At 31.2% G+C, this 16,354-nt stretch overlaps 1 protein-coding gene and 1 pseudogene across 1 annotated transcript; both read left to right on the plus strand.

Annotated features, from left to right (window-relative positions):
* The first annotated feature begins 731 nt into the window (after positions 1-731).
* Positions 732-4,650, plus strand: LOC123914994 (annotated as a pseudogene).
* A 2,325-nt stretch (positions 4,651-6,975) lies between these two features.
* On the plus strand, positions 6,976-9,167 carry LOC123916844 (40S ribosomal protein SA-like). Its single transcript, XM_045968408.1, has 5 exons — positions 6,976-7,293; positions 7,601-7,863; positions 8,013-8,210; positions 8,370-8,574; positions 8,862-9,167. Exons 1-5 carry the CDS (start codon positions 7,152-7,154, stop codon positions 8,954-8,956), a joined length of 903 nt encoding a protein of 300 aa, XP_045824364.1. The 5' UTR covers positions 6,976-7,151; the 3' UTR covers positions 8,957-9,167.
* Positions 9,168-16,354: the final 7,187 nt, after the last annotated feature.

Here is a 16,354-nt window from a genome sequence, read left to right on the forward strand (position 1 = left end):
ACAATGGTTTGTTTCGTTAAAGTACAATATAGAATAGACTAATGTTAAACGTATTTTAAGCAAAACGACGAGTTATTCCACCAACCCAACATCACAAAATTGGAGGAACTCACAGGGTCGGCCTAAAGATAAAGCAATGCAAGTCCTTGGTTTAGGTCTCACAAAAAACAAATTAATAGCCTCTAAATAATTACATAGGGGTATATATTATTTATAGGCCTTAATGTAACATGGATTGAATCAAATTTCATAATGTTTTAATATGACAGCAGGAATAAAAAGAAGAGAAATGATATATCAACACAAATTCTAGACACAAACCAAATAAATATACAATTTTTTATTTTTTAAATAATATAATATTTTTTATAAATTTGTGTGCACACTCATTTCCTCTTATATTTATACATTGTCAAATATCTGTTGACCAAATTTGTGTTTAAATAACATAGCTCTAAAATGAAAATGGAGCACGATTCTAAAGTATTAGAACAGAAAACAAAATCTACATGCATTTTTTGGACTCACACTCTACCATCAATATATAATACTTTGTCTTTGAAGCCTTTCAATCAATATCGTCCAACCAAACACGGCTCATGCTAGGGTGAGAGAGCCTATCGTATCTCTCAGACTCTCACCGGTGGCAACTCTTAATGGCCGTCAGATTTTGAGGTCTATATATTTTAGTGTAAGTTTGTTTATACCATATTTTTTCCCTTTCTTCTCTATGCTCTTGTTAACTTGGATTTTATTTTACTTCCTATTTTTTCCATTTCCTGATTATTGTTCATGATTTCTTTTTATTCTTTGTATTTTTTTGATTTGTTATGACTCTACTTTTTCTTCAATTTCAACCTTTTCCATAACTTCTATTGATTCCTCTGAAGCTGGTGATTGACCATTCTTGAAATTTCCAAGGTGATGAAACATAGATTTAAGACTTGAAACTCCATTGATTATCATGAATTTTCAGAAACTTCAGCTTCAGAAACCTTCAATTCAATTAAAAAACTTTAAAATAAAATTTTAAAAAATTGATCTTGAGAGGATGTAGAAAGTGTTAAAAAATTGATCTTCAGAAATTGTTTTTTTTGCGTTCTGTGTCTAGAGAAGAAGCTCTGCGAGACTGCATATGCTAGGATTGTGATTCAGAAAATTCAATGAATTTGGTCGAATTCCATCCTTGTGTTATTGAGAGGTTCATCTGGGGTGGGTTGATCTGGTGACTGGTGGAGATAGAATTTCCCCCTCAAACAAGTTTAGGGTTATTTGAATTTTGGATTCTCCATAATTTTCCCTCCTAATTGGATTTCTACTTATCCAGTGGCTATTGTTATGATATTTCTATTCTTTTGTTGAATGTTTTATTGTTTGATCATATTGAAAATTAGGTTTTTTTTGGGTAAGTTGCATCTTCATGGAAAACCCCACAGGTAGTCATTCTCTATTGTTTTTGTTTTGCTACTGTTCACAGAACTGTTTTATGTGGTGTTATCTGCTATAAGTTTGTTGTGTGATGTATCATTGTTTGAAGCAATAAAAGTGTAGTTTAGTGTGGATAGAAATAGAATTAGTAATTGAGATAAAATGCATTATAGGTGTTTGATAAAATGTCTACAAAGAAAATTGTGATGGATGCAATGGAACTATGTGTGAATCACTAAGTAATTTATTTCCTTTTTCGATATTTATCCTTTATTGATAGCATATAAATATAAATACCTGATGACAATCCAAGTTTTCACACCAAAATTATGCAGCTCAGGCAACTTCAGTGGATTACTGGCGGTGATGCAATGGGAAAAATGCACATGGGATTTTGGAGGTGTTTGCTATTTCTTTATTTATTCCTGATCTTAAGGCTGAGAAAGGTATAGAAATGTGTTCTTTATGCTATTGTTATTGTTCATTTTCCTTTTAATTATATCTAACTCTTTGTGTACTGAGTGTTTATTTCTTATAGATTGTGTTTCTACAAAGTTCCTAACCACTGCATTTTTAACATGTTGAATATTGAAGCATGTTGAATAATGACATATATGTTCTTCCACTCTCATTGTCAGTGTCAAATTTCTCATAATTTCATTTTTAGGGTTCAAAGGGAATTGAAAAATTGAACTGAAGAAGTTTAGATAAAAATAATAATTGAACTCAAGTATTAATAAAAATGGTGTACTAGCATGTTAATTGAATTCATTTTTCTACTCTTTCCATTTAGATTCCTTTTTCCATATGCCAACTGTTAATTGAATAAGTATATTTCTGACTTGCCTTGGTACATGCCAAAAATTGAATTGCAGCAAGTACAAAATGTTGTCAAAATTGCCTTGGTGATCTTTGCCGATGCTTGCACTTTTTTTGGTTATTAACTCGGATGGGATGAACTTATGGCTCTTGATTATCTGGTTGTTGATGAAGTAGAATTTTTAGATAGGACATATGTATTGAAGTACCTAAGAGAGGATACATTGCCTTGCTTGAGTTATTTACTATATGTGTTCTTTGTTTTCCAGCTTGATGCTGTTATTGAAGCAGAAAAGCAAGCTGCACGAAACTTGATTCTTGAAAAGAAGAAAGATAGGGCCTTGCTGGCATTGAAGAAAAAAAAGACACGAGAAGAATTGTTGAAGCAAGTTGACGCCTGACTAATAAACGTTGAGCAACAAGTAATGACTTACTCTTCTCTGTCATTTATTAAAAAAGTTTTCTTCTTTGTTTTGTTTTGTTTTTGTCTAAAAGAGATACTTACATTTATTTCCTTGGTTTAGTTAGCAGATATCGAACTGGCAAGCAAACAAATGGCGGTGTTTGAAAGTTTGAAGGCCGGTAATGATGCAATGAAAGCCATACAAAGTGAGATAAACATCGAGGATGTTCAGAAACTTATGGATGAAACTGCTGAAGCTAAAGCTTATGGATGCAATGTAAGTTTGAGTTCACCCTTATTTATCCTTACTCTCGTTGCTTTTCAAAATTGACTTCCACCTCCAGACTCATTACAATTTTTTGGGGGTCGGAATTAGGGATTAAAATTGTACTGGTTTGATTGAGCTTTTTGTGTTGTTACTATTTAGCTGCTACTTTTTCTTTGGAAATTCTCATCTCCTGCATTTTTTTGTTTGTTTGTTTATATTTGAAACTTGCTGATGGTTTACATTATTTTGTTGAATTTGAAAGAAATTCATGCAATACTTGGGGAGGAATTATCAGTAGAAGATGAAGAGGAAGTTTTGGCAGAGTTTGAGAACTTGGAAACCCAGGTACATGGATTTTCAATTTTTATGATTTTGTATTGACTTATAATCCATTCATATTGTTCCATTTGTATTAATGCTGTAATCATAGTAGTATGGAAAGGACATGCTATATGTCATTATGCTTCAATATTCAACATGCTATAATTTTTGTTTTTTCTTTATTTTCAGACCCTGTTTTTCTTGCTTCAATATTCAACATGTTATAATTTTGTTTTTTTTATTTGATTTACATTGTTTTATTATTGCTATATTGTCTTAGATCTCATAATTTTTTGTTTTGACTTTTATTGAAAATTTGGTGTTACATTTTACTTATAATTTTCACAATTTCTTTATCAATGCATATTATAATTTTTTCAATGGATTTTCTTGGTTTAATGATCACTTGAAAGTTTCTTATTGAGTGAAAAAGATTGGCCTGCACTTCTCTTTTGAAGTGGAATAAGTTAATAAGTTTGGTCTATTCAGAGGGAGTGTGGTTATAAACTGAGCTTTTTTGCCAATTAAAGTTGCAGGTTAGTATGGTTGGCCAAAATGTGGAATGCATTTATTTTCATTTTTCTTTGGATATCTCATGTTTTCCTTTCTTTTCTCTTTTCTTGCAGAATTATTGTAAAAGAGAGGGGTAAAATGATTAGAAAAGCTATTACAAGAGAAAGAATTGAAGATGATAAAGGAGATATATATAACAAATATGAAGGAATATATCACATATTGTCTACCACTACCAATCACATTGTTTCACCTCTTCAATTTGTATGCTCAGAGGCGAGATTTCTTGGTTCAATGATCATATTCAAAGATATGCCAACTAAATTGTTTGTCTTCTTTGCACCACTCACCTACCCTAAATTAGTCATTACAAGGCTAATGTGCTAGCTTTCATTAATCTATCTCAAATAATATGACAACACAGTACATATGAAAATAACACTCTTTATTGTTCATGGATGAAAATTGTTTCTACTATCCCAATAGGATTCGTGGATTATCACTCTCTGCCATTTGTATTAGAGTATACCTTTCTTCGTAACAAAATTTTGTTTCTATTATCAAAAGATCAGGCTTCTCTTGTGCTCACAACTTGATGCAATCCATTAGAATCCTGTTGAGTGTGAAGAGAATTCAACTTGTGTTTGAAAAGTGGTGCTGCTGCATTTTGATGGTTCGATTTAATTTCTTTTTTTTTTTTGTGCTGGTTTTATGTAAGGGAGGTCAATATGGACATTTTAATTTGTTGAAAGTATCTTGATGTAGTGGACATTTTTAATTCATTTTTCTACTGTATAAAGGAAAAAAAATCTGATTATAAAAAAAATCTACCGTAAATGTTGTATATCATGAGGTATTTCAAAAAATTTGAATAAAATAATATATTATTTACTCTCTATAAGTTATTTTCGTATGTCACTAATTTTTCACTAAATGTCACTTAGTTTTTTTGCATATAATATTTGTTGGCATTTCTTCTTCAAAAAAGTATTTGTTGGCATTTCGTTTAGAAACGGCGGGTGTTACCATGAGAAACTTTTATTTTACTGGTATCGCTAGTGGGCTATTACCGGTTACTTGCGCGTCCTACAACTTTTCAATTTTACCTTTCCACTACTTAAGTAGCGTATGTTAAAAAAATCAAAAATTTTGAAAAATAACGTCCGCTACTTAAGTAGCGAACGTTATATAAGTAGGATGTTTTGAGGGGTGTCTGCTACCTAAGTAGCGGACAAGAATATTTTGGTAATTTCTTAGGGTGCATCCCATAATTAGTAGAGTGGCAAAATAAGTTCTCTTTTTTAAATTTATAATAGGTCATGATTCAAATAAAAGACCTGATGGGCCGTGCGAAAGCATGGTTAAAAAACTAGTTAATGAACATTGAGAAAAGCATGTCAAGGTAAAGGTAGAGAGAGAAGAGAGGCACATTGATACAGTGTAGCGTATGTATCATGCATTTTCACCAACGAATGGTCCAGATTCAATCTTTTAGTAGTTCACCTGTGAGCTATATGAGAGGCTCGCTCACCCTAGCCTCCGCCAACAAACACGCCAATTGTAGATGGGACACAACATTTTCACAATTTTCATAGCGCTATCTTTGTCCATGTCAGCATTAACCAAGAGAGTAAAATAACAGTACATGATGAAACCTGTAATTAAATTGTTAAGATAAGATTGTATATTTTTTACTCTTTAAGGACTAAATTATGTTAAGATTCATTCAAGAAACTCACTTGGGGTTGGTCTAGTGATGTTGGTTTGGATCCTTGAAATATGCTACTCTCAATGTGTCAGGTTTAATTTTCTCTGGTGTCAATTTCGGTGGGTCAAGTCCATACAGAGAAAAAAAACTCTAAATGGACCCGCAAGTGGGCGGTGAGATTAGTCCACTTGAATTAGTCGGTCCTAAGGTCGGATAGCAAGTTTAAAAAAAAAATCATTCAAGAGCTCTAAACTAGTGTCTTTGTTTCTAAAATGTGATTTTTGTTATGTTTCTAATTATTTCTTGTAATCATTATTCTTGTTCTTATTCATTGTTTGAGGTTCAAATCTGAAGTGATCATTTTTTTTTTCTTCCTTGATCATGAATAATCGGTTTGGACCTGGAGACCTAGGATTCATAAATTTGTAAAGTAGCTTGTGTAATTAAAATCCATTAGTGCAAAGTTTACTCTGTACAAATACTGATACATAAGATCGTGATTTTCGCACAATAATGTTATGTAAACACAAATTTTAAACACAAAGTTGACAAATATACCATTTTACAATTTTTTTAATTTGCTTTGTTATGCGTGCATAGACTCAATTTATCTATTATGTCAAATACGTGTTTGGAAAACTGTGTTGAAATAACACAGCTCATTTTCGCATATGATATATCGTGCACAAGAACCAGGGCAGGGGTGGTTGAGGTGAGTCACAAGTCACCCCAAAAAGAAAAAGAGAGAAATTACCAAACTATCCTTGATTTTTTATTATAAAATTATAAACGTCGTGTTTAACTCTTGGGGTCTGCATATCTGGTATTTTTTTTCATAAAAAAAATAAATAAATCATTTTTTAATACAAAGGGTTCAAACATGTCCTTGGGGACAGCAAAGACATTTTTCCTAAAATTTGATTTTGATACGAGTATTAATACAAAAAATGCAAAAAATTTATTTTCTTTTTAGTATTGTGTAATATATTAAAATATATTATTTTCTAATGATCAACTTTGTAATTTTAAGGTATGTAATTTAATTCATTGATAATCGAATTTGTACTTACTTGAATTTTTGTATGCAATATAATTTTCGTATTTAATTTGTATGCTACAAATTTTTTAGTGGCCACCCAATATTTTTTTACAGTTATGCCATTTGTATGTGGTTGCATGATTTTGTGTTGATTTTGTGTTAGTTGTATGTTAATTGATTGATATCAATAATATGTTTGATGTTTGATTGTGTATTTATGCATGTGTTGAGAGTTTCTTTTGCTGTGGATGTACTTCTTACGTGTCATTCAAGTTTTTCATTTTATCCATTTATTACTTAAGTAGCGGACATTAAAAAATGATAAATTTGAGAAAGAAAGAAAAAACACTTTAATATAAAATTTTCAATATTTTACACATCATTTTTTTAAGTGGCAAAATGGATATTTTGATAATTTATAGCGCGAGAAAAATCAGGGGACACAATAAGAAGTTCCTGCACGTATGTATTTTGGTAAAGGAAAATGGACCAACTATGGGCCGAGCCCATTACCAGGAATATTAAGCCGGGTCATATACTCATCGTTAGGTTGTGCTGAGCTCATATAGTCATCGTTAGGAACAAACAAAACCCTATCAAAATTCGTTGTGCTGAGCTATCTCTTCCGCCGCCGGAGTAAAAAGCATCCACCATGGCTACCGACGCACCCTCATCCCGTCAGCTCTCCCAAAAGGAAGCTGACATCCAGCTGATGTTGGCTGCCGATGTTCATCTCGGCACCAAGAACTGTGACTACCAAATGGAGCGTTACATTTTCAAACGCCGTCAAGACGGTAACATTCAAATCCCTACTACTTTCTTAAGCTTTATGTTTTATTGGTTTGACATTTGATTGTTCCGAATCGAGATTAAGATCTGGTTTATAGGATAATTATTTAGTTAATTACTATTTGGGTTCCGTAAAATGGTTTTAAGAAGTTTATGCCTTTTTTATTTTGTTTAGTTCTGTTTTTTAGGATAGTTTTAGTGTTAAAAATCTAATTTTGCTTAATTAAAGCACACCATGTGTTTGTTCTATTGTCAATGTTCTATGGTTGGAAAAATTGGGTTTTGATTGTTTATTGTTTATTTGAATGTAAGGTATTTATATTATTAATCTTGGAAAGACTTGGGAGAAACTTCAACTAGCTGCTAGGGTCATTGTTGCCATTGAGCACGCTGAGGATATTATTGTCCAATCTGCAAGGCCTTATGGACAGAGGGCAGTTCTGAAGTTTGCTCAGTACACTGGAGCTCATGCCATTGCTGGAAGGCACACTCCCGGAACTTTCACCAATCAGCTTCAGACTTCATTCAGCGAGCCTCGTCTTCTCATCCTCACCGATCCAAGAACTGATCATCAGGTTTCCCCATTATCCTTAACCCACATTGTTTTGCTAATTTATGCATATATATCATTGAATGGTTTTTTTTTTGTGCATTGCCGTTTATGAGTTTTTTATTTGTATGATAAATTTGTGTAATTTCCATATGCATGTTTGTTTAAGTGCAGCCAATCAAGGAAGCTGCTCTTGGAAATATTCCCACAATTGCTTTCTGTGACACTGATTCTCCTATGAGATATGTTGACATTGGAATTCCTGCTAACAACAAGGGAAAGCATAGCATTGGTTGTCTCTTTTGGCTTTTGGCTAGGATGGTTTTGCAGATGCGTGGTACTATTCGCCCTGGTCATAAGTGGGATGTGATGGTAAACTATTTTTGGTTTTTATACTTTTGTTATTGTTAAAAGTACACGGAAATTCTGGAACGTGAAGTATGAATACAATGCACTGTACCCCTTCAAATTTTGAAGGTTGACTTGCAGATTTCAATTATCTACATTGTCTCATGTTTTTCTTTAATGCAGGTTGATCTCTTCTTCTATAGAGAACCCGAGGAAGCCAAGGAGCAAGAGGAGGAGGAAAATCCCGCTCAAGATTACGCCATTGCTGACTTCAATGCTGTTCCATCTGATGCTCAGTGGCCTGCTACCATTGATCAACCATGGGCTGATGCTGTCCCACAACCTATTTCAGCAGCTCCTGCTGCCAACTGGGCAGGCCAAGAAGCTGGTACGTAATTATTTTGCTCTTTTGAAATTCCTAGACTAAACTGAAGTTTTATGCACCATACTTTAGCCCTGAGTTCGGTTTTTCCTATATCTCCGATTTGTTTAACTGCTGTTATTGGCATCTGCTAAAAAAATTATTTTTACTTTACTGAGCTATCATTTAGTCTGCTTCCTTGTTAATTCTCTAATTAAGATTTGTTAGGATAAAAGTTGATGCAGTATTATATTCTGTTGAGTTAATTTTTGAGTACTATATTCAAGTTTTGTTGATATAGAGTATTCTTTCAGTTGCAGGGGACTGGGGTGAAGCTGTACCACCTCCACAACAAATTCCCATTGCCGGAACTGAATCTGTGGCAGCAACTGGCTGGGATTTAAACTAGTTTTTTTTATCATATGATGTTCCATTTCCCTAAGTAAAATTTTGGTCAGTTTTTTTGGTAGCTTAGGAATTTTTGCTTCTAGTATGCTATGAGTTACAGTAATATTTGCGACTTGAGTTATTTTAATTGTACTATTATAGTTTTTACTGATTATCAAATTACTCTAGTTATTCTATTTCAATTCCAGAATCAATTTGAACTTTGGTTTTACCTGTCTATGGTGTTTTTATTTTTCTGTTAGAAATATTGTTTTTTTTTATACCAGCTGCTTGCCCTATGCATCATCATTACTAATTTAATTCTACTTATATTCAAATTATGTATTATTTCTATCAAATCTCTGATGCCATCATCCCTAGAATAAACAAGTAAACATCATCAAAGGCTTCTTGATCAAATTAGTAGGGACAACCGTAGGATAAACACCGAATCAGATTATTGGCTGGGTACGACTATTATTATTCCTCCAAATCTGTTTCATCTGTTTGCTTGTTTGTCTGATGCTGCTATTGGGAAAAATCATAGGAAGGGTGTCCGCCTGATTTGGAATGCGACTGTGTGGTTAATTTGGAAAGCAAGGAACGATACTCTGTTTGGGAATGGTTTTAAGGAAGCGGAACAGGTTGTTGAGGACATTAAAAGGCTGTTCTCCAAGTGTGTTTAGGCTTGGAGTCTCTCTTTACTGCTTGTGTTCTGTTCCCTTTCTCTCCTTGTGTACTTGTGCTTAAGGTTGAGTTAATAAATTTTTGCTGCTTCAAAAAAAAAAAAAAGATTATTGGAAAGAAAAACTCAAATTTAAGTAATCATGTAGAGGAGTGCTGCTAGAAAAAATTGATGTTCGTTTTTGCAATAAAAAATAATAAAATAAAAATTGATGTTCCTTTTTTTTTTTATTCAAATTGATGTTCCTTTCTAAAAACAAATAGACAGGGGACATATGTGTCTCTCGTAATGTTAATTCAAATTCACATCTGTTTGGTAGTTTTTATCTATATTTCAAAAACTTGTTTGGTGGTACAGAATGAGTTATTGCCTCAATCGAATTTCTTATACGCAAAAATCATAAATTGAACTTTGGATCATTTATCTCTTGCGAGAGGCATAGAATGAGGATCATCAACAAAACCTGGAGATTGAAATTCACGACCAAGTTGAAAAAAGTTCATTGTAGTGTATGGAACTATATTTACTCCAAACACTTCCAAATCCAGCATACACCAGCACGAAACAAAGAAGTATTATCACCACTGGACCTAGCTTTCAGCAATTGAATCATGTAATAGCTCAAATAGATTAGAGCATCTCAATGGGTGATGTTACCTTTTGAGTATCATACATTAATAACAAATGATTACTTCTATATTTATTTTTTTATTTTGTCTAAATAAAAATTTATTTAATTGAAATTGTGTAATATATAGAATAATATGAAATATGATCAAATATAAGTTGAGAAGAAAATATGTAGAAAACAAATAAAATACGACTTGAGAAGAAAACAAATAAAAATCGTGTAATATATAATATATTGAATAATATAAAATATCATCAAATTAATGTTAGTAAAAAAAAAGGACAATCACAAATTTAATGGAGAAAGAAAACACTCTTCAGCACCTTGACACCTCTTACAAGTATTGAAATCAAGAAGACCCCTATGGTGGAGCAAACTGCTATTAGAGGCGGAATTATGACAAACAAAGGTAGAAAATAAACAATACTCTCAGACCCTTTTATTGCCATAAGCAAGACCTGAAGGCCAAGAATCAATCAATAGGATGATGAGTGACCCTATTATTATATTCTCTCCAGTAAGTAAAACTCAATTGATAGCTACATGAACGTCGATATACCGTGGTCATACTAAACAAAAGAAGAAAATAATCGGATAGACCTCCATTTTAGCCTCTAAAAATGTAAATTATTATTATATCTGTCTTCGAATGTATTGAAATTGCAAGTATATATAACATTTTATTCTATAGTTATTTTATAAACTAAATTGTCCAACAAAGAATAAGGGTTTGCTTGGCACAACTTTTTTTTAGAGCTTATGCAAACAACTTATACAATATAAATTAAGTTTTATGTTATTTTATAAGCTATTTTATCATAAAATACCTTGACAAACTTATAATAATATATAAAAATTATATAAGCTGTTTGCATAAGCTCTAAAAAAAGTTGGGTCAAACGAGTCCTAAATATAAGAACTAAATTGATTACGTATTCAAATGCCAAAATGATTGATAAAAAATATATTTGTGCATCTGTTTAAAATTTTGAGAGACTAATGTATATGTGACAATGTGATTCTGATGTAGATTCAAAGACTAAAAATGTGGTTTGCCAAAAAAATCCTACTCAAAAAATATATCTTTGACTAATATATCTATTTGGTCATTTGTGTCTAGTAACATTTTGCAAATTCTCCCTAAAATTTCTACACTTTTTCATAAAATCCAACAAGTACCCAACCCAAAGAAAAAGTTGAGCACTACCCTGTGTTTTAGTTTTACAATTTTACTAGTATGAATACCCGCACGGGATCAATCATTATATATAAACACGAAAAATATGTAGAAAAATAATAACTTGAAAGTTTAGATAAAATTATTATTTAAAATATGTTTATTAATTAATGAAGTTGATATACATACATTAATCAGTCACGTTGTGATATACTCCCTTCGTTCTAAAATATAAGCAAATTAAAAGCTGGTAAACAAAAGTGAATATATTTGATCTGAGGGAGTACTTCTTCAGTCCTAAAATATATATAAAAAAAGTGTCAATAAAAATTAATGTATTTGATGTATTTGATCATTTTTGTTTATATCTTAGAGAAAGATGTTTCTTTCCAAAGCATGTACAACAATGGCATAATATATTTGATTATGTACATAACTTGTTGCTTACTTAAAGATGTTACAATTTTTATTTGGTATTACGATAAATTTGTTAGAATCACATACTCACAAATGAACTACCATGATGGTGCAAACTTTTCGTGATATAAACATGTATAAAGTTTAGCTTTTGTAAGAATTATAATGACTATGTAATTTTATCACAAAAATCCTTAAATAGTCACAATTTTTTGGTCACAATATTTAATCACACATACATCAAAATATATATCATTTAATTAATTAAAAAATATATATTATTTAATTATTTTCTCTCTTTACCTTTTTCTAAATATGTGAGAGTGACCAAATATGTTGTCTGGTAGTGACCACACAAGTTTTTCTCATTTTATCAACCTTATTGTCAAACTCACTATCAATCTAAATATACAATAAATAATTAAGTCTCTTTATTTATGTTACAACTCACAATCTGTATCGATGTTCTTATTTATACTTTGTGGGTTCAAACCCATGTAGATAATAAACTTACATTCAAATTAATATTTACAATCAATTTTGAAAAAGATCTAACAATTACAAATATAATGGGAATAAACTGAAATCATGCAACTCATGCATAAACTTGCTGGCTAAGACCAAAAAACTCGTCAACTGAAAGGATGAAATTCTTCTACTGAATTGCACATCTAAATTCCATTTTTGCTATTTTATTAATGCACACATTTGAGAATGTGATGTTGAAAAAGTTGTCACCTGCCACCATATTTGGAAGTCATACCTAATATGAGAACCAACACCATTCTTGTTAGCAATCGAGTAGCAAGAAGAATACATAGAGATACCAAAATGAATATTCCTCTAGAATTCAAAGGTATGATCCCAATTAGAAGTCAAATACCACATCTAAGTTTTACTTAGAGGTACCACCATATGCTAAAAACCCCATAACTCACATATTTGCATTACATTGTTTGACTATCTTAAAAATAAAAAATAGGTGAGGCTATTTGTTTCGTATTTTCTCCACAACATAACACAACAAAGCCATGTGTGTGTTTATAAGGTCATTAGGAAATTAGGAAATAAAATTAAAATATTGTACCTTTTGAAATATCAATAATAAAGCATTAAATCTAACACACCAATTATAACTTTGTCAAAAAAAAAAGAAAAGAAATATATTATTATTAGGTTGGAGTTGTATTAGAATGTTGCAAATAAAGTCCAGCATCATCAGGATGACACTATACTCCACCTGATCAATCACATGACATCCTACAATTGTAATACAAATTTAAGCAACCATTTCATATCCATCACATGGAAAGAAAACATGTAAAAATATATAAATTTTAAAACAATATTTACAAATTTACTACTTTCAAAATGCTATACTGCAGCCACTAAGAAATTTGCAAAAATAAACTATATAAAATTATGAACAAACTAAAAAACCATTTTGAAATAGTTAGTACACACAATATGGTCTTGTTCAAGGTTAATCTTTGTGGACTATGGCAGAAGGCAATATGGTGAAAATGTTATTGAATTGTCAAAACCTTGAACTCCTGCACAAAACAAATAGAAACTTGAGTTATTTTAAAATAATGCCACAGTTTTTAGACACTCAAATATTACATTGACAGAATGTAAACTAAAAGGAAACTTATATATGAATTCACATAATGGAAAGGAAATGAACCAATGAAGAAACAATCACATGGCATGTGGTCTCAGAGAAGCATGCCATGATGAATGTTGCAGAGAAGAAGACACATAGTGGATGAAACACATAATTTTCTGCATAGAAGAGACATAAAACGTTTTTTTTATAAGCATGACAAAAAAAATGGTTTTATTTGTGGATTCTTGCAGAGGATTTGAAGAAGTGAATGGAGTTTTTTTTTCTAGAGAAGTGAATCACAATTAATTGTGTAGTTAAGAATACAAAAGGTTCTCGTAAAACAAAAAGCAGAAGAAATGAAGAGATTTATTTTATTTAAAAAAATTAAAAGGAATATGAATGGTTTAAGAGGCTAATAGTCATTGAGCAGGATTTTGTAGAAGTTTAGGTAGAAGTTTAGGCGCTAAACTATGTTTGCACATGTATTCTGTCTTAATATATTAAGGATTTTAGATATGAATTTGAGAGCTACCCTAAACGTTTTTTCTCTCACCTCTCTTGTAACCAGCCTACATCACCACATCAGTTATCGCCGCTGCTATCTCCACGAACCTCCCTTTTGCTGGAGTCTTCCACCACCACCACCACCGCAATTGAAAATCTATCACATAATTATAGAAAACAATATTGCAATTGAAGATAAATTGATAGAAAATTCAAACAACATAGATGCTATTTGGTCACCGTGGAGGAAAACAAGAGAGCACAAAAGAAGACACAAATTGGGTGATGGGGAAAATAATAATGCTGAACGAAATTAGTGATTTCAAGTTTTAATTTGGGAAAATAGGGGTATTTTAGGTAATATAAATAGAATTAAAAATTAAAACATAAAATCAATTTTTGCTGATGTGGCATTGCCTAGTCAATTAATGAACCTATGTGGCACCGCCAAATCATTAAAATTTGACATGTCATAGTGTCATGTTAGCAGGGGCGGATCCAGTGTGCAACCAGGGGGTGCACCTGCACACCCTGAAATTTGAACAATTGCACCTAATACCCTCTGTTATTTCTACTTTGCACCCTCTGACATTTTACATTTGCACTCTGCACCCAAACTCGGACGCGTGTGCGGTCCAGATTTCCCCAATTTTATGAACTCTATCTTCTTGTTTTAAAGAACCGATGCATATTATTGATATTATATAAAAAAAGGACAGATGCATGATAATCAAAAAGCAGGATTGACGCATGTACAGACCAAAACCACTGCAGTCAGTCTGTTTTCATAGTTTCTTTTTACAATACTTTGTATTTTTTATTTTATTAATTCAAAATCTCTTCAATTTTTTAAAGGTTTTAAATCAGTTTGGCTAAAACAAGAAGATATGCTACCATAGCCAAAATTCCGTCAATAAAAAATGTTACCATAGCCAAACACTGCCTGTTTTCTATATATCAAGCAAAAGAACAAGTGACGTGTACACGTGAGACTCAGTTAAATACTCAAAAATGAATAATTTTATTGTGGATGCTTTTACTTGCCAATATACTACTACTTCAAAAAATAAAAAATAAGTGGATATAGCACTACTGTTTTATAAAACGCTTCTAAAAATTGTTAACTTGTACTTATTTATTTTTTAGAAGGAATATTTTAGCAAAATGCATATTTAGAGTAGATATTACCATCTTTTTCAAGAGGTATTCTTGATCGGGCACAAGGCTAAAGTATTTATATTTAGGCGTACACACTAAAAAATATTAAAAAAATAATAAGAATGATAATAAAGTGATGATAAATGATGTGACTGATTATTTAATATTTAAATTTTTTCAATCATGTGTTTGCCCAAATATTTTTTATTTGGGTTTTTGTCTATATTAAAATTCCTCCTTTTTTTTTTTTTTTTTTTTTTTAAATTTACACTTACTAATATACTCCTAAAAGGAGTATTATACATAAATTTAAAAAATTTGTATTTTATATCATACTTATAATAATTATTAATTAAAATAAAAAATTTTGCACCCCCTGAACTAGGGTCCTGGATCCGCCACTGCATGTTAGCTTTTGTTAACTCAACTTGATAGCGGAGATCAGGTTTGAAAACATGAAATTTTTTAGGAATTAATATCCGAAGAAATTTTTTCGGGGAACTAAAAATGAAAATTTGTTCTACCAAAAAAGAAAATGAAACTTTGAATTTTTAGGGATTAAAATTGAAACTTAATGTTGGGTTAATTTTGCCATGTATGCTAGTGAGATTATTGTTCATAACGGAGATTAATTACCATTGGATTTAATTGATATGCACCGACGGTGTAAAATAATTTTACACTGTCAACCAATATAAACCATGTTTTCCGCCACATCACCCCACTTCATCTCACTTTCTTGACATGACATGGCAAAATGATGGTTATTTATTGGACGATGGTGTAAAAGTATTTTACACCGTCGGTGCATATCAATTAAACTCAATTACCATTAGATGGATGCAAAATTTCATACCAATAATATGGTAAAAAAATGGCAATAAAATTGAATTTACAAATGACACTAATAAGAATAAATTTGTACAATAATTAATTTTTTGTAAGCAATTAATTATTATTTTTTGGTCAAGGAGTAATTAATTATTTTAATAGAGGGGTTAAACAAGTTTTTTGTCCCTATAAATATCTCGAATTTTATTTTTAGTCCCTATAAAAAAATTCAACAATTTTTTGTCCCCCTAAATATTTTTTGTCACATTTTTTTGCCCCTACGTACTTTTAATTAATTCTTGTGTACTTTCGAATTTTTGAATGGTTTTTTATTCATGTTTATAATATTATAAAAACATATCCCACAAAAAAATTAGAATTTTTTAACACTATATATAATATTTAAGA

Source organism: Trifolium pratense, linkage group LG3 (assembly GCF_020283565.1).
Source record: "Trifolium pratense cultivar HEN17-A07 linkage group LG3, ARS_RC_1.1, whole genome shotgun sequence".
In the NCBI taxonomy this organism is placed as follows: domain Eukaryota; kingdom Viridiplantae; phylum Streptophyta; class Magnoliopsida; order Fabales; family Fabaceae; genus Trifolium; species Trifolium pratense.